Here is a 25,418-nt window from a genome sequence, read left to right as displayed (position 1 = left end):
TAGCAGTTGAAGTAGTAGTTGTTGTAGTAGTAGTAGTAGTAGTAGTAGAAGTGGTAGTAGTAGTAATAGTTGTGGTAGTAGTAGTAGTAGAAGTGGTAGTAGCAGTTTTAGTAGTAGTAGCAGTTTTAGTAGTAGTAGTAGTAGTAGCAGTTGTAGTAGTAGTAGAAGTGGTAGTAGTAGTAATAGCAGTTATAGTTGTGGTAGCAGATGTAGTATTGGCAGTAGAAGTAGTAAACACTTTGGTAATTAGTTTTAAATGTGCTCTATAAATACATTTGACTTGACTAGTAGCTGTAGTAGTAGTAGTTGTGGTATTAGTTGTATTAGTGGTATTAGTGGTGGTGGTAGTAGTAGTAGTAGCTTTAAGTTAGTTATTTCTACAAACTTCTTACCTCTTAGGTGTGTGTGTGTGTGTTGGGGGGGGGGGGGGACTCCTACATGATTGTTCTGGGAAAATATTTTTGCAGTTACAAACTACCTACAACTATTTGCTACAGGCAAAGCAGAAAAGTTTTATTAGTAACATTGCAGATCTCTTTAGATAATTAAACTCAGTCATGGCTTCTTGAGGGTAAACGAACACTAACCACAGAGGAGTGGACCCACAATGACTCTCCGGCTTTATGGAGCCAAAATGTGATGAAGAAATGATGACAAGAGTGTGAATGTTGTGCTAATACATTAGCAGCGTTCTCAGTTAATACAGCAGTAAAATGTATCAGCCATTTACCCTGAGGCTAGTGATACGTGTTAACATCATTAGACAATTCTTAAAGGTGCCATGTAGAGTTTCATTGTCAATGTTTCTAGTCACATACTCATCAAACTCATTATATATTTACGCTTCAGGCTAGGTAAGCACATGTAGCACTTTTCTTTATGCAGCATTTGCAAAATACTGGCTTGCTGCTTTTCTTGATGCTGTTGTTGCTGGCACGCTACTACGTTACTGTGAAACCATTAACAAGAGTATGAGCTCGAACATTAGTATGACTCCTAAAATGTTTCATTAATGCTAGTAATGTTGAAATAAGCCATCCAGGATGTCATTCTTGCATTCAACTGTTGATTTATTAATTAAGTCACATGGGTTTTAAACGAGCTATCTATTTCAAACTAGGCCTGTCGCGATAAACAATAAATCAATTAATTGCATGATAAATGAAAATTATCAATCGCATTTTCTTTTATCGGCTTTATCGTTTCTTTATGTCTCTCTTTCTACTGAACACAACGGATGACAAAAGGCTCAAATCCGGCACGCTTCATTGACCCCTCCCTTTCTCTTTTCTATTTAAAATCCATTTTAACCGTCCAAAATCGCGTTTTTTGGATCTTTAAAAGCAGCTAAGCTGAGAAGCTATGCTACGAGCTAAGCTAACAGGCCGACCTCAGGAAAAAACCTCAGTCTTGTCTAAGCTTCAGAATTCACGGTTGAAACTCGTGCCTTCGTGTAAATTTTTTTTTTCCAGCAAAAAGAAGCTGAGAACTTGTTTACTGATTTTTTTTATTTTATTTTTCTTAATTAAAAGCTTTGTGAAAAATGTTATGCTAAAGAGCTCAAACCACACCGAGCGTCCGCCATTTTGAGAACCGAAGAGAGACAGCCCGTGTCACGTCAAGGGGCATCCCTCCCATTTTTCTTAAAGAGACACGCTGTTCGCTCCCTCACTATCCATCCTGCAGTTTAAATAGTTTTATACTGCCATCTGGTGGTCGTAAAATGGTACTACATTCAAAACAAAGTAAACATTTCTTCTTAAATTTGACAATAAATTACTAATTATTGTCAAATTTCAAACAATATTATCGTTTATCGCAATAATGTCTGAGACGATTAATCGCCCAGCAAAATTTGTTATTGTGGCAGTAAAGGGTGAGTGCAGTCAGTTCTAAGGAATTCAATTGCAATTCATTGTAGTGCAGAAGTCATGGAGTTTTACAACAGGGCCATGATGGAAATGTCTGGTAATAAGCCCAGGTCTGGTGTAGAGACCAGTGGGGGTAAGAAACAGTGGAGTAAACAAGATGAGGTGCAAGAAAGGTGAGAGCTGGAGAAGCAGAAGAGATGAGCGATGTAAGTGGGGAAGTTGGAAATAATAAAGTGGGGGGAAGTGATGAGCACACCAAGGAGGACTGATGCTTAAAAAAGTAGTGAGAAGATGGGAAGGCTGGGTGGTTAACTTTTAAGATGAACTGGGGGAAAATCAAAGAGCTGTTTGCAACAACTCCCAAGGTTGGAGGTAGCAATTTGTGAATAAGATGTGCCTATTTGCATGTTTTTGTCAAGAGGAAAGTAGTAATGTGTGTTTGTCGATGTCTCCGCAGGATGTGGATGCCTCAGAGATCAAAGTCCAAGTGTGTGTGTACGCCTTTGACCTCCTCTATCTCAACGGAGAGGTAAGACTTGAGATAAAAATATTACCCGGAGATCCTGCAAAACGTGTTTATTGTTTGTGAGCACACGTGCGCGCTCAAGATGCAGACGTTGTCCTCGAATGCCAATGATGGCGCTGCTGTGGTGCTGCAACTAGATAATGATTGTAACACTCATTGTCATTCCAGCAGAGTGTGGTTTGATTGTGTGTCTGTCTGAGGGGCGCTCCGTCACAGAGTCAGTCTGTGCCTTTTTGAGACCCTGTGTGTGTGTTCTGGCTGTTTGCGTGGCCGAGTGTGTGTGTATGTGTGACTATTTCCTAATGATGCAAAATTTCAAGTAAATTTCTTAAGCCTGCTAAAGACAATGCTAATTAGCGAGTGCTTCCATCAGACAGTGTAATGGGAGATCTCCCAAATGGATGGAAGCCAAATTACATCATTAAAGGAGCCCCGATGACTCTTAAATTCTGCCATTTCACAGTTCCTTCCCACTTAATTTGGGATTTATGTAAACAGTATTTATTATTATTTTACAGTGAGCCTTATGGTGTATCTGTTGCTTTTATTTTATTGATTTACAGTTGACCTATACGCAATGAAAGGCAGACCTACAGTAGTTCTGACCAGTCTGGTTTTTATGCTTTTTTACTTCAGTATTTTTATATTTTTGATATGTTTTAGAATTATAAACAATTGTGAAATGTTTTGTTAGAGAAAAAAAAAAACTACTTTAAGATCCTCTTCCTGTCATTCATTCAACCTTTATTTATGCAGGTTAGTCTCATTGAGCCTTGAGGACTCATTTACAAGAGAGACCTGATTTTAACAAAGAGTGATGACGGCAGCAGACGATCTTAAAAGAAAGCATGTACATCTAGAAATCAAAAGAAAGAAAATGATTGCCTGTGTTTTAATTATGCAACAAGGTTTGCATTATCTAAATACAAGCTTCCATAAGCAACTGAAAACAAAGGCGAAGTCAAACATTATAACTTTACTTTTATCTGCTTAGAACTGTAGTGTGCATACTAAGGGTATGTCACTGGGCTGCAACTGTTGGGGACTCAAAATGCAGAGAAAAAACTGTTGCAAACTCTGAATTCTGAGTGTTGGTCACACAGCTCGCTGATTGCAGTGTTTTATTAATAATGATATTAATAATAATGTGTTATGTGTTGTCATCGTTGAATGTTCCCATGCAATGGCGAAATTAGCTCTGCATTTAACCCATCCACCACCAGGTGGTGCAGTCGGCAGCTATTGAACGCCCGGGGTTCATTTAGGGATAGGGTGTGCTGCTCAGAGACACCACGAGATGTGCAGTGACTGGGGATCGAACCTGGGACTTTTGGGTCCCGAGTCGGCTGCCCTGCCTCTACACCATCTCGGCCCCCAGACCAATACTAGAAAATCGCAGCCAGTTTTCGTGCGCTCTGCTTGAAAACTATTCTAGGTTGTGCACGTTATTTTGTACCCACCTTTGCAGCTGCCCCCAGATTGATGTGCACGTACGCTTTTGAAATAATTAAACAGATTTAGAGAATTACTTTTAAAATAAATGATATGTACTATCACCGTGATTTTAAGACCTGAACATACTGAGCTGTAGACTCGGATGCTCTTTGTTATAAGGAGAGCTCCGGTACAGCTATACCACTCTAAAGTTTATGAAAACTTAATTTAAGAAAAGTTCGAGAAGTTCAAAATGCTCTCAACAGCTTTGCTGACGCCATTCATCACCTTAACGGTTGCAGCCCAGTGAAACGATCTTAAAATTACCATGTGGTTTCAGCAGGTATATACAGTACTAGTGTGCCTTTCCTATTTTACATGTTTTTTTGTAACGATTAAACAATTTAGTAACTCAAAGGAGGCTGTCGTGTACACACGTCAGCTAGAAATGAGCAGAATTTGAACCTTAATCCTGCAACAATTACGGGAATTTTAAAGTGCACTGCTACCAAAGATGGAGGGGAAAAATAAAAACGCATAAACGCCCCACAATCCACCAGGAGCTGCCAGTTGATGGCACACACTTGTCGTTCTTAGAGCTACTTTACAAATGTAAATTCTTGTATGAGAAACGTAAATTGCACAGACCGTTTGATTCTGGTTGACGTTTTTGACTAAATATCTATTACATAACGGGTTTTATAGCAAACTGCAAGGAGCACAAACAGGCTTCTATTGTTGCACGGAGGAGGTTTTAAACCCGCGTGATCACTGAGGGCATTTCATCTGCATGATCCACGTATTCAGTTCACTTTATTCAAAGCTGCATGTCGGCGCTGCTTTGATGCATGTAAGCATGGCAGAACATGACACGGTCTCATTTTCCAGCATAAATTCTACAAAAACCTGCACATACTAACGAGGGCTTTAACCTGACTGGATTCACGCACGTGAGCACGGTTGGTTGTGTTTGTCACATGCACTTTTTTGGCTCTCTGTTAGCTCACAAACTTTAGTATTTCTTAATAACCTGCATGGCATGAAGATGGTTATCTATGTAGTTGGTTAAAATCTGCATCACTTTACTTTTAATATTACGAGCTCTTGTCTGCTTTGTTTGTTTGAGTTTGTCTAGACAAATTTATGCTACTTTAGATGAGTGGTTCCCAACACTGGTCCTTGAGGAACACCATCATGCATGTTTGTTGTTTCCCTGCTTTGGCACATTTGGTTTGAATGAATGGCTGCTCAACAGGCTTTAGCAGAACTTTTAAAATCACTGAATCAGGTGTGTTGGGAAACAACTAAAACATGCATGATGGCGTTCCTCAAGGATCTTGGTTGGGAACCATTGCTTTAGATAATGTGTTACATTATTTTTTTTCAACATGGAAGTCTAAAATGCCTCGAAATGCACAATAGATGCCATTTAAAAATGATCTGTGACCAGAAGTCTGTGCATGTGTGTTCTGGAGGTTTATGTGTGATCATGCATGTGTGGGTGTTTGTACGTGCGCCCAAAGCTGCCGAATTTGTGCAGTATTTTCTGAGACTGCTTGTTTGTGTGTGGGTAGATCTTTGAGATGGTATTTCATCCTTGTCATTGGAAGCCTTCAAGCTATCAAGAGGAAATGGCTTTAATGATGCAGTTTTTGCTGTTTGTAATGATGTTTGTGTTTCTTTGTGTGTGTGTGTGTGTGTTCAGTCTCTGGTGCGACAGCCGCTGTGTCGGCGTCGGGAGCTGCTGAGAGAGAGCTTCACCGAGGTGGAGGGCGAGTTTCAGTTTGCCCGTTCCATCGACTCCAACAACACTGATGCCATCGCAGAGTTTCTGGAGCAGTCTGTCCGAGGTGTGTGTGTGTGTGTGTGTGTGTGCAAGACGAAGACAGACCTTTCCTCCTTGTTTTGCCTCCACCTGTCTCTTTGTGTCCCCTACCTTTGTGTGTGTGCTGCAGACTTGTTTACTTGTCTGCTGTCCCTCAGTGTCTGGAGTCTTTTGTTGTGTGTGAGAGTTTCATCTCATTTGTGTTGGCTTCCGCTGCCGTAATGTGTAAAGTGTGTGTGTAGTGTTGTGTTTGGTCCGTGTTGTGTGTGCAACACTTGTGAGTTGTATAATAGAATTTTTTTGCTTCGTCTCTCCGAGTCTGTTTAGGATGAAGAGGACGCATTTCCTTTGGGTGCATGAGTCATATGGCCGTCCTTGTCCACTTTGTCTTTGTTTCCTGAATTTGTTTGTTTCCTATAGAGACTCTCAAACATAACAACATTTCATGTATCTCATAGATAATCTCTTAATTTCCTTTCTGCACATCCAGAATCGTGTTTTGGTGTATAATGTGTTTGTGTGTGTGCAGACTCCTGTGAAGGCCTGATGGTGAAGACTCTGGAGAAAGATGCTACCTACGAGATTGCCAAGCGCTCTCATAATTGGCTCAAGGTGTGTGCATGTGTGTTGAAGAGTGTTGGCATTAGATCCCAGTCAGATGTAATATACACCAATGAGCCAAAACATTATGATGGGTTAAGTGAATAACACAGCTAATCTCGTTATAAAGCAACGCTTTCCTCGGAAAAGCTTACCTCGCTGGACGTTTCTGCAAAATAAATGCGTATATAATTAGGTAACAGCATTCCCTTAAGATTGGGTACTAAAAATAATAAAGAAAACACTAAGAATGACAATAAAAGTATTGTTAACTAGGAAAAAAAGTATTTCTGGAAACTAAGGTGTGAATGCTGAATGGCTCTGCTGAAATTTGTTGAAGAAGCCAAAACAAAGTTGTTAAAGTTAAAACAGGTTGTACAAATGGAAAAAAAATTGCTAAACAATGAAAAATTAGAACAACAAGAATGGTAATTAAAAGCTAAAACGAGCAGAAATGTAGCTAAAAGCTAAACTTAGCTAAAAAAAATTGCTAAAAGATTAAATTAGCTAAACTTTTTCATTATTATTGTAAGGCCAAAGCAGTTGCATGTTGTTAAAAAGTCAAACTTTTTTTTTTACCGATGCTCTTCATTAATGCAGAATGAATGGTTTTGCTTTAAAAAAATTTAATTCAGGTTGTTTTGATTTTAAAACAGCTGTTTTATTATATTTCTGTTTCATAAGATTCATTTGGTAAGCACTCAGTTCAGTCATGGCTCGTAATTAATGGCGATTTTATTTTATTTTTTTATTTTTAGTATATATCAGCAAGATTTTTCAGACGCTCAAATAAACAAAGATGGCTTTATTTTATTAATAATTACAATATTGTTTGACAAGTTCTTTCATGAAAGCATTGATTGTTTTATTGTAACTCAACTAAATATTCCATCAATATTTATTTATTTAGCTCATTCTAAAACAGTATTTTCTTTGTCCTCCCCCCAGCTGAAGAAGGATTACCTTGAAGGAGTGGGGGACACCATGGATCTTTGTGTGATCGGCGCCTATCTGGGAAAAGGCAAAAGGACGGGCACGTACGGTGGCTTCCTGCTGGCCTGCTACGATGAAGAAAACGAGGAGTTTCAGTCCGTCTGCAAGGTAACGGTGCTCCGTGCACGTCGTTGAGAGTGTTATTGGGGTCTGCCTGAAGGCAGCCACCTGTTATTATCCACCTGAAAAGGGTTTTGCTCTTCCATCAACTTTAATGTGGCCCGAACCGCAATGTGTACCCCCACAAATGTTACATCAAAACAACTGGCTCGGCACAGTGATGTGTGCTTTTACTTTTATTGGCATTTCGAGTTACCACGGTAACGTAATTTGCAAACAAATACACCATTTTTCTCATTGAAAGCACCTGATGGAGCTCAGCAGCTTCTAATAGTGACGCACGACCTCGAGCGACGAGGTCTCTGAGCTAAAGTGAGGATGTCGTCGAACAAACTAATTGTCTTGTCCTTTTTTTGTTTTGTTACATGTTCATTATAAATGTTAATAAAATGGCATTAGTGGTTATGACATTTTCTTTAGATCAGAGATCAGAACTAAACTATTTGTCCAACCTGAGGCCATTCAAATAGCTAATATAACAATGCAGAACTATTACCTTTTATTTACATTATATTACAGTGTTTCCCCTACCATTATACAATCGGGGCGCCCCACCCCATCAACTGAACAGAGCGCCCCGCCTACCGAACCCCCCACACACATACACACCTGTCGGCACTGAAGTAACGCTAAACTAGCGGCTCGCAATACAGGTGCGCTAGCTAAAAAGCTAAAGACTGCCTCTTCCCTCACGCTGTAAACTCCACACATTTGAAAATTGTTGGTGCAGACAGTGCGCAGCTTTGTCTCTGTCCCCCCCCCCCCCCCCCCCCCCCCAAAAAAAAAAAAACTTTCTGTATAAACAGCACACTGCGCAGCTCAGGACGTGTCTTCGTCCGTCCCCACCACCACCCCCCAACAAAAATCATGGACCCCGCCATGGCAAGTTATCTGTGGGAAACACTGTATTATCTAAATAGGAGCTTGTTGGCAGTTGATTTTCATTTTTCAGTGTCCACACCTGGACCTCCTGAGAGGAGTGTTGACTGCAGTTTGGTCGCAGGCCACAATTACTGTAATTGTTTGAATAAAATAAGAGACTATTGACGGCATGTGCTCTAAATATCTCATGTAAACAATGGAACGGGTTGAGATCAATGCTGTTGTGCTCCATACGTCGCATGAGCCGGACGACAGAAACCCGCAGCTGAAAGTGAACAAACACATTTATCTTTTCGCTGTTGCTCCGTGGCAGCTCAGGAATTAAGGGTTTATGCCATGCGAGTGCAGCATCCTGCGCGCCGGTGTGCTGCTGCTCTTCATCATCCTTTTACTCCCTCTGTGCTGGGCGGAAAAACAAAGGCAGAGAAAAGAAATCAAAGAGCGGTGGCAGAGTTTGACCCACTTTTCCCTCTAATGATCAGACCTCTACGTATCCTGGACTGGTGCAAAGGCCTTTAGTCACATCGTCACCTGCAGACCGAGGGGCTTTGTTTAACTTTTATCAACTCCTAAAAGGCATTAAAGTCATGGCAACTGGTAGTTATTTGCACCAGAACTGGTTCATTAGTTACGTTGCTGCTTTTGGCCTAAAAACACTTTTTTAATACACTTGTCGAAAGGCAGACGTATTTTCTTTTAGTTGACGTTCGTACGTGTGCAGCCTTTTTCATCTTCAGTCCATAACTTCTGATCCCCTCAAGATAGTTTAACAAAACTCCATACACATATGCATCATCACTAGACTTGTGTTGTTTTTACTTTTCATCACCCCAGCGATAGGTCAAGGTCACAAGTCAAGGTCAAATGTTATACAAGGTCTGTGTCTGTCCGGACTGTTGCTATAGATTGTTGTATTTCTGTATAATAATTTGTTGGCAGGTGTGAAACGTGCTGTATGGGGTACTCTAAATAGTTTTAAGTGTTATTGTTCAAACCAAGTAAACACGTATTACAGCTGGCCGTCTTGCTACTTGTTTGTTTTAACAGGCTGGAATGGCTCAGAGCAACAGACTTGTATTTAATATTTTTTTCTAGTATTTTGTGTCAAAAAATACAAAAAATCAAGGAGCCCTTTTAGGAAAACAAGTCGAAGTGAATGTTGTCAAAGAGAACTTGAGCTGCGCATTTTTCCCAGCATGAAATGGAACGAGGGTACACTTCACAAAAAAAATCCAGTAATGCTTTTCACACATTTAGAAAAGAGGCAAAGAACAGGCGGAAGGAAACATTATAAAAGTTTGGACAACTGTCAAGCTAGCATTAAATGTGACTTTTGTATTTGTCGGTGCAGAGTTCCTGTTTGTGCTTTTTTTAAAAAAAGACTAAACTGCAGAGACGTTAAAAATATGTAGTAGTGCTGGACAGATGCATTTTAAATACATTACTATTGGACAAAACAAAAGGTGAACAGTTAAAATACTTGTTTTGTACAGCAGTCCCTCGTTTATCACGGGGGTTACATTCCGCCCCGCAAAAAGTGAAAAGCTGCCAAGTAGAAATGACGTGGATGAGTTGAAACAACAAACCAAAACAGTTCAGTCAACTAATAAATTTAAATCAACTAAACTAAAGCAAAACTTTATTCAACAAGAGTTTATAATCAAGACAACGATGATGTTTATAGTGAGCAGTAATGCCTTTTTACTCACCAGCTCTGCAGAACACACAGCTCTGTTCTGGTCCGGCTCTGTTCCGGTTCTGTTCCGGTTCGGCAGACCTACCTAGCCTTGGTGCGGTTCTGGTCCAGTTCTGATCCGTTTGCTGCATCCACTGAGCGCCAAAGTCACAATGAGTACTGTAAGGACCAAACTTTTTTGGATCACATCAAAACTTTTCCTCCAGCAGAAAGCAACTTTGCCTTCTGGGTAATGTAGTCCTCTAAACTGGCAATACAGTGTATACTACAAAATGGCAACACTTTTTTTTGTGTATGTGTACAATCTTACAGTACTGTACTTTGAAAAAAACGCTTGTGTTTCCTTTTCGAATTTGCTATATTTTTTTGTCACCAAGGTAAACACACTTCACGACAGTTCGGCCTGTCGCGATAAGCAATAAATCAATTAATCGCATGATAATTGAAAATTATCTACCTCATTTTAATTTATCGTCTGTATCGTTTCTTCGTGTCTCTCTTTCTACTGAAGACACTGGATGACAAAAGGCTCAACTCCGGTGCTCTTCACTGAACCCTCCCTTTCTCTTTTCTCTTCAAAATCCATTTTAACGATCCAAAATCGCGTTTTTGGATCGTTAAAAGCAGCTAAGCTGAGAAGCTAAGCTAACAGGCCGACCTCTGGAAAAAAACCTCCGTCTTGTCGAAACTCCAAAATTCACAGTTGAAACATGTGCCTTCGTGTAAAAAGTTGTTTTTCTCTGCAAAAAGGAGCTGAGAACTTGTTTACTGTTTTTTTTAATTAAAAGCTTTGTGTGAAAAATGCTATGCTAAAGAGCTCAAACCACACCGAGCGTCCGCCATTTTGGCAGCCGAAGAGAGACAGCCCATGTCACGTCAAGGGGCCTCCCTCACATTTTTCTTAAAGAGACACGCTGCTCACTCCCTCACTGTCCAGCCTTCGGTTCAAACAGTCTTATACTGCCATATAATGGTCGAAAAAAGGTACCACATGCAAAACAAATTAAACATTTTTTCTTAAATTTGATCATAATTACTAATTATTGTCAAATTTCAAACAATATTATCGTTTATCGCAATAACGTCTGAGACGATTAATCGCCCAGCAAAATTTGTTATCGCGACAGGCCTAATTTGAACGAAGCACTCTTTTACTTAAATAAATAAAGAAAATCATTGTTAAAAACTTAAATTGAAGCTCTTGGAAAAGCTATCCATCTTCCGTATTGAGCCTAGTTTCTTGTACTAAAGCAAACTTTTTGGGACAAAGCCTACGATGTGGGAGCATCTGTCGTGTTTTGGTAACGTCGTCTCACCTTCTGACACCGGCATTGATTGGTTTAGGCTGCCGGTGGGATTTGATTATCAGTCCTCAAAGCAAGCAAGTCAGTGTAATTGGCTGAGTGTAAGAAGTGTTGGCTTCTCTCTCCTAACAAACCGTAGCACCGTACTTGGCTCGGCAGACAACAGATAAATAATGCATAAAGGTCTCGCAGTTGATTTAAGCTCCTCTAAACTCCGAATGCTGCTACAGACTCGTACAGTAAAACTCACGGTCACTTGATTCTGTCTGTGGGCGACAAAATGCTTTATTTCCATAACACACCCCTTCATCCTTTCCCTCTTCAGCGAGTGTGTCATCCTGTTAGGTGTTTCTGGTGTCTCGGCGAGTTCAAGTCCTTCGAGAGGCGACACGACACTTTAGGCGAATCAGGCAGACAAGATGTTCGTGTTGTGGGGGGGTTTGCTTTCTGTTCTGTTCTGCTGCTCGCTGCCAAATGTCTGCTGTCTCCCCACGAGGGAATCTGTGTATGTCTGAGCGTCTCTTTCTTATCTCCTCTCATCTCTTGCAGATCGGGACGGGCTTTAAGGATGAAGATCTGGAGCAGCATTACAAGTTTTTAAAGGTGAAGTAGGGCTGCCTGACTGTTGCACTGAATTGCCTGGTTAAAAACGAAATATCAGCACCCCCTCCTCCTCCTCTCCTTACTGATGCACCATCTTTTAAAATCATGACACAGTCTTTTAATGCTGCTGCACATAGAACTGTTTTTACTGGTGATAGGAGTCTGCTGGTGCATGGTTGATGTCTTTGGAGGCATTTCCTCATAAAACTAAGATTTATTCAATTTATTAAACATTTCATTAACGATTAAAGGCCTGGCATTCCTTGAAAGAATGCATATTGCTTTTCATGCCAGCGTTTTAAACTCGTTGCAACCCAAAGCCTATTATTTTATTTTTTGCTCCTAAGCTCAGAGAACGTGCTATGGATGATGCTCAACTACCACTAAATTAACTTGATATCTTTGCAGGCGATTTTCTGTTGACTGATTAGCTTTATGATGACCTCAAACATTAATGAGTCGTTTCTAATTAAGACAGTTTTTAACTGTCAATGCCAACAAATGGGATGGCTAGCATCTACTACCACACCACGCTCATTATTTGGAAATTAAACAAAGTTGGAGCCATTTTTGTTGACTAGATGCAACAATTACGTAACATTAAATAAGTTACAGAAACATGATAATTTGACTTTAAAATCTGTACAATTGGTTTGTAAATGTTCACGAATCTAGAAAATACGAGTCAGAAGCCTAATGCTACTTCAGGTTCACCCATTTGAAAACGCCTGCGTCGAGAGGAGCTGTGCGGGCGTGCTCTGGCGCCGGATAATGAATTGCTTTTTCAATTTCCATATGAAGAGGCTCGTTCCAGAGCAGCAGCATTTTGAAGCAATTGACAACTGCTCTCTGAAAATGATATCTGTCGACTTCATCAGCTAAATTTAGACTCGGCGCTGCAGGAATGAGGCCTGAGAAGGTTCAACAAATAAAACTAAAGACATTACATTTCCTGCAGAAATGCAGTGTGAATACTTATTGCAGAAGAACTTGCTGAAAATCAGCTGAAATTAGCTAAAAACATGCTGAAATGTAGCTGAAAGGAAAGAACAAGCCTAAGTTAGCAGAAGAAAGCAGAACGAACACAATTTTGCTGAATTGGGTTTAAATAAGCGGAAATGAGCACAACAATTAGGAAATCAGCTAAAATTTGCAAAATAATTTTAACAGCTAAAAAGTAGCTGGAAAGACAGAAAGAAGCTTAACCTACGAGAAGGAAGTAGAAAGAGCTGAAATGAGCTAAACATGTGGAATTAGCTGAAAAAGCTAAAATTTGCATAAAATTATCTAAATAGTAGCTGAAATAGCAGAAAAAGCTGAGACTAGCAGAAAAAATCTGAAAGGAGCAAAATAAGCTAAAATTAGCAGAAAGAAGTTAATTAGGCTGAAAGTAGCAGAAATTACCACATAAAACTAGAATTTATCTGAAAACAACTGAAATTGGCTAAAAAGGCAGCTGAAAAGAAAAGGTAGAACAAGCTTAAAGTAGCAGAAAAAAAAAAGAAAGAACACACATTTGCCTAATTTGGCTGAAAAGAGCAGAAATTAGCACAAAAAAAAAGTGAAAATTATCTTTAATAAAAGGTGAAATTAGCAACAACAAAAATAAACTGCTGAAAAGCAGCTAAAAAGGCAGCAAGAAGCTTAAATTTCCTGCGGGATCAATTTAATCTTATCTTAAATTATCAGAAGGAAGTGGAGAGAGCATATTTTTCTGAATTAGGTAGAAACAAGGTCTAAAGAGTGCCAAAAATGTAGAATTAGCTGAAAAGGCTAAACTTATGGTAGCATTGAAATGGCTAAATAGTAGCTGAAATAGCAGAAAAAGCTGACACTTGCAGAAATAAACTGAAAGAAGCATAACAAGCTAAAATTAGCAGAAGTAAGTTAGAAGAAGCACAAAAATGTTGTAGTTGTAGTAAATCAGGTCTCTCTTGTAAATGAGTCCTTGAGGCTCAATGGGATTAACCTGAATGAAAAAGTTAGAAAGAATCTGAAAGGAGCACAGAAAAGCTGAAAAAAAAACCAGCTGAAATTAACTGAAAGTAGCTGAAAAAAGTTTAAACTTGCAGAAGGAAGCTGAAGCAGAACAAAATGTGAAAGGAGCAGTAAAAGGTTGTGAACAGATCTAAAGATGTGAAGGATGTAAAATGAGATCAATTCATTTTCTATGAGGAAAAAAAATGGCAGAAACCGCTGAATATGTCAAAAAGCTAAAGTTGCACCAATATCAAAAGTCATATAGCAGGATTGTCCTGAAAGAGCTGAACATTTTGATTCATGATTTGTTGAAATAGCACAAAAATTGTGTAATGAGAATGATACTGAAAAACAAACGGCAGAAAAATGGATCACAATAGAGTGAATGCTTCATAAACATTCACAATAATGTTTTCAAAATAATTCTCACAGTAAAACCTTTAGTTTTTCTTGCATGTGTTGCACCTTGTATCAGTTGCAGAAACTGCTGCAGAGTGCAGAATCACTCCAGCGAGGTGGAGAATGAGAAGGTTCTGTAACTTTTCCTCTCCCCACACCAGTAAAGCCTTACTGTAGTGTTTGTAATGAAAGTGATGGATGGTGAATTAAGCCGGTGGTGCGGCCGTGCTGCTCTTGTTGCAGCGCTGCTGCAGGCCAATCGGACTCTCGACAGGGAGACAATTGGCTTGTTTACACTCCTCTGAGCAGCGAGGTGCTGTGTTACAATGAGGACCGCACTGATTCCTTGTTCCGCCGCTCGGATCTCGATTTTGATACGTGCGGATGGATTCTGTCCAATAAAAATCTAATAAAAAGAACAGAGACTGAACCTCCACTCAGCGCGGCGTTCAGTCGCACAAATTAAAAAAGTGAAATTAATTCATTTCTGCTTTGCTTTTATTCTTGTTCGTCACAGGCTTTCCTTGGAATCCTGCTTCGTAGCTTTTGAATTCCCTTTCTGTGACAAAGTCAACAAATCACAAATTAGCAAAATAAAAGCCGATATACTACTACTACTAGATAAAAATTAACGGGTAACATGAAGCATCATCTTAAGCTCTGTGAAAAGGTTATTTTATGTATTTATTTATTTTTATTATCCTTTAGAGCCTTTTGTTGTCTAAAAATCCTGACCCATGTTGACTTAAAACCTAAAAACAAAGTAAAACGAAGAAGCTAAACTGAAGTGCATTACTATAACAAGTGTTTTATCTATTTGTTCTGGTCAGACCATTAATTACAATTAAAAACATCTTTAAATTTGCTGAAGTTATTCTACGTTTTTTTTTTTAAAGAGCCTTTTCACTCTAGTATTGCTCCCTTGTCAAAATTGTAAATTAAAATTGTCTTTCTCACTTGAATAGAATAGAAAATAATTTTATATTTTCCTCACGATGGATTTTAGTAGTAATACATAATACAACCCGGTACATATCAAGTACTGGCCAAATACATATCAGGCTCTACGGAAATTATTTTAGGGGAAGGGCTTTTCTTGAAGAATGGCATTAAAGGTCCTCCACCTTTAATATCTAAGTTAGAAATAAGTCTCACACAAACCGTGAGGGCTCTGTGTATGTGTTGGAGATCACGTTCGGCTACTACCATTCCACATTTTAGCTCCGTATCTGTAGAACTGACCGAGTTAAAACCATTTTTGTGTTTGCTAACTTTGGCACTCACTTTGAACTGGCTTCATTAATTGGTCAGAAGTTCATCTGTTGTAGACATACAACAACTACTTTCTGAAAGTTTGGTTAAAATCTGTCTAGTGGTTCAAGAGATGTTTTGCTAACAGGCAAGTTTGACTCCTCTAGGCAGAGTTTTAAACAAAGGTCTTTCAGGATCTGGTAACACTTGGAGTAGCTGTTGGAGGATGACTCAGAGATACTACCACACCGTTGTCTAGATAAATATCTCTATAATTCACAGAGTTAAAATCGTTTTTGTGTGCTGAGGTAGATTAGCTGTGGCAGCCATCTTGAATGGTTGTTGATTCCTGAGGTTAATCGGTTCTAGATGTGCATCCAACGTTTACCTTTTGAGGTTTTTATTAAAAACACCCACCTTTCATGGCAGTGGGATATAACTGGAAATAGTAATTATATTAGTGTTATAGTAATAGATACCCACTACACTTGTTGGGATTTATCTTGTTTTGAATTGGACCTGAAAATAGTTATGAATAAAAAGTCAGGTGACTAAACAAATAACTTTACTTTTGATGAACTCTACTTTCACGTACAGCAAATGTATTCTATTAAATTTATTTATAAAGTGCCAAGTCCCATCAGCAGTCGTCTCAGGGCGCTGGACAGAAACGTTCACATTCATTATAAAAGCCAATTTGTAAAAGTTATCTAAGGAAGCAGCAGATTGAGGACAGGACAGCGAAACGAACACAGAACGGCAGGTCCAGGTGAACTTTTTATTGGAAGAAAGACAAAAATTACACGTTAAGATAGAAATAATGACAAATACAAACAGGTGGAGTAGAGCAAGTGAAGACGGCAGCAGAGTGAGGAGATGTGGTCAGTTTGTCCTCCAGCAGTCTGAGCTTATAGCAGCAGAACTTAAGGGACAGCTCCGGAAACCCAAGCCGACCCTAACTATAGGATTTATCAAATAGGAAAGTAGACAAAGTGTCAGCCTCACAGACAGAACATTCAAATCAACTCAAGTACTTGGAAATGTAACTGAAGTAGCTTTGACATGTTAATAAGTCAACGTTGTTGCCTCGTGTGAAGTGTAATTATAATGTTCCCAGAGGCACGTACGCTGGCTTTGTTTTAGCACCCCCACCTAATACAGTACTTGACCTATTTAATGAGTATTCTGCTTAATAAGAAGTGGTGCCTGGAAGCACAACATTTAGAAAGTTTTCTGTTTCTGGGGGAAAAAGACCTTAAGCATCAACATATTTTATAAGAGGTAGATAAAGACATCACAACAATACCAGTTATTAGGAAACTGTTTCAATGTTACATATCCAAGAATGGCAAAGTATGTGTGGGCTGTTAAGCCAGGATCTTTTTTTTTTTTTTTGCTCTGACTGTTGAGGACTGGATGGTGATTCAAAATCCAGATTAAATTGCAGAAAAACTGAAGTTTCAGTTGCATTTACAGAGTGTTAGCATCTAAGCCTCCAGCATGCCATGCAGCTGCGTTTGCTGCAGCTAAATCTGGAAAAATCACTCTTTTTGTGATGCATGACTTGTGAAACTGTATTTTAGGCTCCACATATTATTTTGTTTCCCTCCTCCACTCACATCCTGCCCACCTCATGCGTGTTTAGACATCAAGTTCAGGAGTTGGAGAAAGTAAACTAAATGTAGGCTAGTAATTTGTTTTTGGGGCAAGTTCACTCCAGGACATCTTAGGGCATCACAGCCCTGTTGGTGGTCAATCAGCCACACTAAAATGCCACGTCTGCTATCATTTATTTATTTATTTTTCACCTCTGGTGAGGCGGGGAGGCGAGTCCTGGATGATGAGAGATGAGATGCTCAGCCATAATGCCATGACCCACTAGAGTGGGACATTGTGCAAACAGTGCATACGGTGTCAAATAAAAACAAAAATACATTTATAAACTAGTAGAAAATCATAAAGAAATGCAGCTCTGGCACACTGAGGTTACAGAAACCAAATAAAGAAGGGTTCCAGACGTGTGCCAGATGTTCACACAAACTTGGCAGTGTTTGTCTTTCATTTGTTTTGAACAGGTTTAAAATCCATGAGGCACAGACGCGTGGCCCTGTGACTCACATGGAGCTCTATAAACACCCACAAGTGATTCAAATATTTTGGAAACCCTCACAAATGTTCAGTTTGACACGACATACTGTATTGAGATTAGCGATGCACAATATTATCAGCGTGGTATCGGCCGATATTAGCGATAAAGTTAAATAATGGACATCGCCCATTCCATCAAAATAACTCACCGATATAAAATGTACAAATTTTAGTGTTGTCATTGTGTTGAAGACCATTGACAAAGACCATGCAGAATAATGTATTTTAATTTCACAGCAGAGAAAGCTATGTAGTCTCTGTAAGTAGGTCTAGGGGGAAGAAAGTATTGGTATCGGTATCGATTATCAGCCAAATCAGTTTTTGCATATTGGCATATCAAATATTGTCCAAAAATCCAATATCGTGCATAATTGAGATGCTTTAAAATTATAAGGTGAAATTTCAGACAGGTCAATAGGATGTGCATGGGCATCTTATTTTGCTTATACAAGAAGACTAATAATATGCATTTACGGTTATCAGTAGGGATACAGGGATTTTATTTGACAGAAAACAGTGTTTTCAAAGTGTTCACCAAGATGGCTTCCTCTCTACAAGTTGTGTTAGTCTGCAAAGTCTCAGAGAAAGCACGAGTGACAAATGAGCAACACAAGGCCTTCGTCACATTAGTTGTGCTTTCAGTCATTATTCAGAGCTGTGTTTTTTTTAGGGGGGGAAATAAGAAAAACCTTTCAAAACTCCAAAAAAGTACAAATATTCTCACCTGAGCTGTTTTTTGCTTAAAGGTTTTAGCTCATAAAACCAGACAGAACTGCTCTTGACACAGTAACAGTGTTATTTTCATGCACACATACAAAACTGTTTTTATACCCTGTGGACAGTAAATATGGCAACCACACCAGGACATGAATAAATAAACACAAAACGGCATTTTAAATCACTCAGACCATCTCCAACTTTCACCCCTTCACGCTGTTTTGCTTTTGTATTTTAAAGATTTTCTTATTGTTAGAAACGGTTTATTACAATTGTGCGAAACCTATAACGTCTTCTAATAGAAACGAGGCTGGTAAAGGATTGTTTTTTTTCTGACGCAGCATTTTAAAAGTTGCCCTTGCCAATAAAAAAACCTGCTTCTGATGAGTCTTCTGTTCGTGTGGCAAAGATCTCTGAGGAAGAAAATTGATTTACGGTATTTCATTTTACAATTCTGTGTTTTAGATTTGAGGTTCTCATTGTTGCTGAAACTGTCGGGTAAGAACAATAAAAGTTGGTGAATCCAGAAGTGTAATTTAAAAGTCTGAGCCCTGACAAAACTCGTGACAATCAGCAGCAATATTTTATAAGGCTCTGCACGCCCACCGGCTGACTCATTGTAATTCAGTGTGTATTAGAGCATCACTTGAATGCCTTCAGTATAAATAATGTGTACAGGGAAACAGCAGCACTCCTGCTGGAGCTTTCTTTTCCCACCGTTACTTCAGTGTGACCCACTTATATGGACGCTGCAGCAGAGGAGGTAATGCTCCGAGTTTCACCATCATCTACTAACTGTGGTGGTGTTAGCCAGAGCTTACGTTCTCATTTTCTAGTTGGTTTTATCTATCGATCGATCGATAGATAGATAGATTTAGATATATCAAGGGCCTGGTTTCTTTATTGTCATTCTCATCATATGTGGTGGAACAAAATTGTGTACACAGGGTCACAGTTACGTCCAACAAAAGTATAAATTATAAAGAAAAACTGTAATAAGATCTAAGATATGAGCTAAGAAATATGCCAAATTAAGAATTAGGCCTGCCGCGATAAACATTAAATCAATTAATCGCATGATAAATTAAAATTATCGACCTCGTTTTCATTTATCGGCGTTATCGTTTCTTCGCGTGTCTCTCTCTTTCTACTGAAGACGCTGGATGACAAAAGGCTCAACTCCGCTGCTCTTCACTGACCCGTCCCTTTCTCTTGTCTCTTTAAAATCTGTTTTAACCGTCCAAAAATCACGTTTTTGAATCGTTAAAAGCAGCTAAGCTGAGAAGCTAAGCTACGAGCTAAGCTAACAGGCCGACCTCGGGAATAAACCTTCGTCTTGTTGAAGCTTCAAAATTCACAGTTGAAACCTGTGCCTTCGTGTAAAAAGTTATTCTCTGCAAAAAGAAGCTGAGAACTTGTTTACAGATTTTTTTTTCTTCAAAGCTTTGTGTGACAAATGCTAAGCTAAAGAGCTCAAACCACATAGAGCGTCCGCCATTTTGAGAACCAAAAAAAAAAGGAAGGAGAGACAGCCCATGTCACGTCAAGGGGCCTCCCTCGCATTTTTCTTAAAGAGACACGCTGCTCTCACCCTCGCTACCCATCCTTCGGTTCAAACAGTCTTATACTGCCATCCAGTGGTCAAAAAAGATACAACACTCAAAACAAATTAACCAACATTTCTTCTTAAATTATTGTCAAATTTCAAACAATATTATCATTTATCGCAGTAATTTCTGAGACAATTAATCGCCCAGCAAAATTTGTTATCGTGACGGGCCTACGAGTGACCCCACGACCCAAAAAGGAAGAAGCTGGTAAAGATCATGGATGGATGGATGGATGGATGGTAAAATGGCAGATACATGGATAATAAATTTGAGGACTGGGCTGTAGGTGGATTACATTTTTCACACGCACCAACGTAATGCCTCATGATTAAGTGCCTTAGAAATCAACTTTTTAATACTGACCCACAAACCTGCAGGTTATCGTTTTATTTTGAAAGTGATGGAACTCTGTTTTGCCCCCTGGGGTTTGATTGTGAGGCACCACGAGTCCAGAACGCATCGGCCTATTTTCACACGTCCTTGTTTCCCTCTTGTTGTAAACTTGTCGCCTCCAAAAACGTTCCTTTAAAGTTTATCGAGACGGTAACTTGTTGTTGGTGTGATGTTCCGCAGGAGCACATTCTGCCTAACCCGCGTGCCTACTACCGCGTGGACCAATCAGCAGAGCCCGACGTGTGGCTGGACGCCGTTCAGGTTTGGGAGGTGAAGTGCGCCGACCTCTCGCTGTCACCCGTCTACAAGGCTGCCATGGGAATGGTCAGTTCCGCCTCTTAATCCCCCCCTCCCCACCCCTCATGTGCCTCCTCTGATAAGCTCTGCCCGCCATGGTCTGTTGGCTCGAATTAGAACTCATAATTAAAGCGTCTTAGTTGAGTTATTAAGAATGTTGTAAAAGATGCTGGCTTTAATAGAACAGATACTTGTTAATTAGCCGGGGTTCAGCTGAGTCCCACAGTGCACCTCTGTAAAAAAAAAAAAAAAAGAAATGTTACAGCATTATCAGTATTCAACTCCCATTAAACATGCACAGACATGAATGAACTCTGTCTGGAAACATTAGCATATTTCAGTTAGCTTCTGATGCACGTCATGGGCGAACTCTTTAAGATTTTAACGTCACTCATTTAAAGTTTGGATATGATGAAGGCTTTTTTAACACCCTGGTGTCTGTTTATATTATTGTAGCTACTGAGATGTAAAACACAGCATTCTGATTATGCTTATTTTTACTAGTTGAGTGTAAAATATTCCATTTATTCTGCTGTTTACATACAGCTTTGGATTGTTTCTGGTTATTGAAAGGTTTATTTCAGTTTATACAAAGCTTGACTTGGTTCCTCTCAAGTCTGACGTTCAGTCTATGAGAAGAATGACCCAATATTGACCTCGCACAATACGTATTCTTTATTTATTTGTTTATAATGTAAAATGTATATAGGTAGCCATTAGTAGTGTTTAATTAACTTAAAAAATGATAATAGATCATTTTAAGTTTGTCCGTTGATTTGTCAAATCTTCTCAAATCAGTGGTTTGAATTTTCCATAATGAACTTCAAATTGATAAAGTTGGATTTTGAGATGGGGTGGAAATATTTAGGTACTTTTAAGTTCAACTAAATTTCATAGGGGTGCAATTATGTTTATGCGTATGACAGAGTGCACGTTAGCATATGCCCAACTCTGTTATTCACAAGCTTCTGACCGACAGGATGAATGCCAACTCAAGCTAATGTGGTCATCATTGTTCATCACTGGAATTTTAAACATAAATTAAACATTTTAGTCATTACTAAGGACAGTCTTGTTGTTGTAACTTTTATTTACAAACGTATTTTTTGGAGTTCAGTATAGAAAATATGGGGAAAAAAATAACATCCTTACTGGAACATTTCTACTACAGGAAGCTACGGTAGCTCAACTGGGACAAACGGCACCACAACTCTTCTGTTGACTCGCCCTAAAGTGGCAGCAGCCATTCCTGTTCACCAACTTGATTTTTGATATTTGAATATCATTTCAGAATGCCCTACGATGCATCAAATATTTGTTTAAACTCCCACCCCTAGCTTGAAATCTAATTTTTGTGGGTGTTTTATTGATTTATATATTTTTTTCACGTCTTAAATTTGAATTTTCATGTTACCTTTTATTATGAGCTCCAGGGAATTCATCATCAAATTTTGCAGCATCTGTTTGCATTGTATAATAATTAAATAAATAATGCTGTAAACTATATATATATATATATATATATATATATATTTTTTTTTTTTAGAGTAATATTTGGGCCAGCATAAAATAAAATTAAAAAATGCTCCATTTAGCTAATCATAAAAGTGATAGTGAAGCATATTAGCTTAAAAACCTTAATTGCTCATGTTTTGATCAGCTCAATATACCATTGAACTCATGTGGACCACTATTATTGATGAACTGTGATCAATAAATGAGTCATTATTAATAAAGTGACAGTAAAACCTGTTAATGTTGGACATGACGAGTAGCTAACTCCCCAAGTTAGTTAAATAAAAACTAAATCAAGTTTATTAAGAAAAAGGGCGTTTACAGCCGCTAGTGTTTTATAGAAAATGACTGAATTTCCTATAAAACTAGAAGCAGCCAGTTGATTGGTTGGCTGATAAATTAGTTTCATTCTTTTCTTTTTTAATAGCCTGCATCGTTCACGGCAGAGCATCATAAATCGATTAAAAGGCAGGCACATCATTAGGCAGCACAGTGTTAAACTTGTCACTACGTCCTTGTTTGGTCACCGTGCTTCCTGTAACAGAGTACGACACCAGCGCACCCCAAACGAGGTTTAACCTACATATTAATCTAAAGCTTCAAAAAGCAGTTTCATAAGCTCTAGGAGAAAACTAACATTTTATTAATCATCTTTTAGAGCCGTATGTGTTTAACTAGGCAGATGGGAAACGTCACTTTAAAAGAAAGAAAACTTTCTGCCTAGAACTGTATTTATCGTCTTCAATAAACTGCAACACTGGTTGGACTGTGTACTGATCCACATTGGGCCCTAGAGCTAAATCACTAAATTAGGCCATTACCGTTTTATGTTTCCTTTTTAAAAATCTAGTAGATTGTGATGTATATGAATATTAAACCCTTACATTTATGAGCCAATAAACAAACAAATTAGCGTTGTAAATCATCCTTTAGTTGCTCTAATTTTTAAAGTCTGAAATAACCTAATTCATCATCCGACAGTAAATGAATGTTCTTCAAAGCCTTAGTGTTGCAGAAGTGATATGTAAGTAAGTAAAACTTTATTTATATAGCACTTAAGATAAAAATCTCAAAGTGCTTCGACAAACAAAATAAACAAACACACTAAACAAATTTAAGCAAAAGCAGATGTAAAACGATGTGTTTTTAGCTGGCCTTTAAAGGAAGCCAATGAGTCCATTGATTGGAGAGTTTCAGGAATGGAGTTCCAGAGTCTTGGAGCCACAGAAAAAAAGGCCCCATCTCCCTAAATTTTCTGTTTTGTCTGGGGGACAATCAGCAGGTCTTGATCACAGGACCTCCAAAGCTGTGATCGGGGTGTAGGGATCTAAAAGTTCAGAGATGTAAATCGGTGTCTGTCCATGCAGAGCTCGCCAAGTCAAAACCAAAACCTTGAAATCCACTCGATAATGAACTGGGAGCCAATGGATTTGCTTCAGAAGTGGAGTTATATGACAAACTTTTGAAGATCCAGTCAGGAGTCTAGCAGCAGCATTCTGTACAGACTGCAACCGGTCTAGGGAGGTTTTGGTTAAACAAGTGTACAGTGCATTGCAAAAATCCAGCGAGACGAAACAAAAGCATGAATTAACTTTTCCAATTCTGGACGAGAGACATTACGGCTAAGCTTGGCAATATTTTGCAGATGGTAGAAACAGGAACAAACCTTACATGAGTTTCCAGAGTAAAACCCGAGTTAGGTTAGCCCAAGATTTCTGACCGAGGATTTAGCAAAATGACCAAGAGGCCCAATTCAGTGCAGTAGTTTTTTTCTGGAGCAAAGATGATTACGTCAGTTTTCTCTCTATTTAGCTGGAGAAAACTTTCAGTCATTCAGCTTTTAATTGAATCCAGTTAATTAAAATGTAGAGTTTTGAAAGTTAATTTGGAAGAAAATAAATTTAAACTGGATATCAGCATAACAGTGATGGGAGATATCCTTAAAAGATAAAAGTATCGAACCAAGAGGGAGCAGAAACGGCAATGGCCCCAGAACAGAGCCCTGTAGAACGCCAAAACGAACAGGGCAGGAATGGGATCTGTACGTAGATGTAGCCAAGAAGGTTGATCTATCGGATAGGTAAGAGGATAACCATTTCAAAGCAGAACCTGAAATACCAGCCCAAATCCTCAGCCTATCTAACAAGGTCGGATGCTCACTAGTGCCGGACGCTGACGTCGGGTCCAACATGAGCAGCACAGAACATTTACCTGCGTCACGTTGCATCAAAATAACATTTTGATGATATTAACCAGTCAATACCTCAATATTAAGCAGTAAGCAGTCTTGTCAGTACCTCAGTGCTCATGACAAAATGCACAAATACTCAGACTAAAACCTTAGTTTATTAGAGGTTTGTAACATTTGTAAAATAAATTTAAAGAAACTGACACCGTTTTGTTTTTAGGTGGATCCAGAGAAGGGCATTTCTCTCAGGTTCCCTCGATTCCTCCGGATCAGAGATGACAAGAAGCCTGAGGACGCCACGACTGGAGCTCAGGTACAACTAAAGAGCGTTTCCTCAAACAAATGTGGAACCAGCCGTGCACGCCGGCACACAGTGTCAAATACATGTGTTAAACACCAAGTACAGTAACTGCAGAAAGTGTTGAAGCGTAAGGTGAAACAGGTCAGCCTTCTGCAATCTAAAACTGGCCGCGGCCTGATAAGAATTCAATCATGTTTGTTCGGATCGCTCAAAGTGACACATCATCATCATCATGGTCACTTCACAAAAGCTGTCCTGTAAAATTTCAAGGGTGAGCAACACTGCAAGGACAATGTCCCTTTTTCCCCATTCTGCCAGTAGTTTATGTAGTAGCTCCTGCAGCACATTGAGGAAAGCTATTTAACACGGAGGTAAAGCAGCATCTCGGGGGTTTATTAAGAAGGTGGGGGTCAGGCAGCAAGAAGTGAATCATTTTGCACAGTTGAACACTTCTGTCTTTGCCGTTAGATACTCAGAAAACCTATTCACACAGACATTACACTATATCTGCTAAAAGACTGTTACCCGGGCGCTTACACAGCTGCCCACTGCTCCACCTGGGCGTATCTCACGTGTGATGGTTAAATGCAGAGAACTAATTTCATCATTGTATAGAAGCACAATAATGACAACACATAGCACTTTTAAATTTCAATTGCTGCCATGGATGGATGGATGGATGGATGGATGGATGGATGGATGGATGGATGGATGGATGGATGGATGGATGGATGGATGGATGGATGGATGGATGGATGGATGAAT

At 39.1% G+C, this 25,418-nt stretch overlaps 1 protein-coding gene across 1 annotated transcript in view; it reads left to right on the top strand.

Annotated features, from left to right (window-relative positions):
- Positions 1–25,418, top strand: part of lig1 (ligase I, DNA, ATP-dependent) — a 111,697-nt gene that overhangs the window by 83,308 nt on the left and 2,971 nt on the right. Inside the window, exons 20-26 of the mRNA XM_037682408.1 lie at positions 2,329–2,400; positions 5,537–5,681; positions 6,186–6,268; positions 7,205–7,357; positions 11,801–11,854; positions 20,533–20,676; positions 24,573–24,665. Coding sequence (XP_037538336.1) covers positions 2,329–2,400; positions 5,537–5,681; positions 6,186–6,268; positions 7,205–7,357; positions 11,801–11,854; positions 20,533–20,676; positions 24,573–24,665 — 744 coding nt within the window. The remainder of the gene's footprint in view (positions 1–2,328; positions 2,401–5,536; positions 5,682–6,185; positions 6,269–7,204; positions 7,358–11,800; positions 11,855–20,532; positions 20,677–24,572; positions 24,666–25,418) is intronic.

The sequence above is a fragment of the Nematolebias whitei genome, chromosome 9 (assembly GCF_014905685.2).
Source record: "Nematolebias whitei isolate Nwh7 chromosome 9, NemWhi1, whole genome shotgun sequence".
Taxonomy (NCBI): Eukaryota; Metazoa; Chordata; class Actinopteri; order Cyprinodontiformes; family Rivulidae; genus Nematolebias; species Nematolebias whitei.
This window is presented reverse-complemented; position numbering and strand designations above follow the sequence as displayed.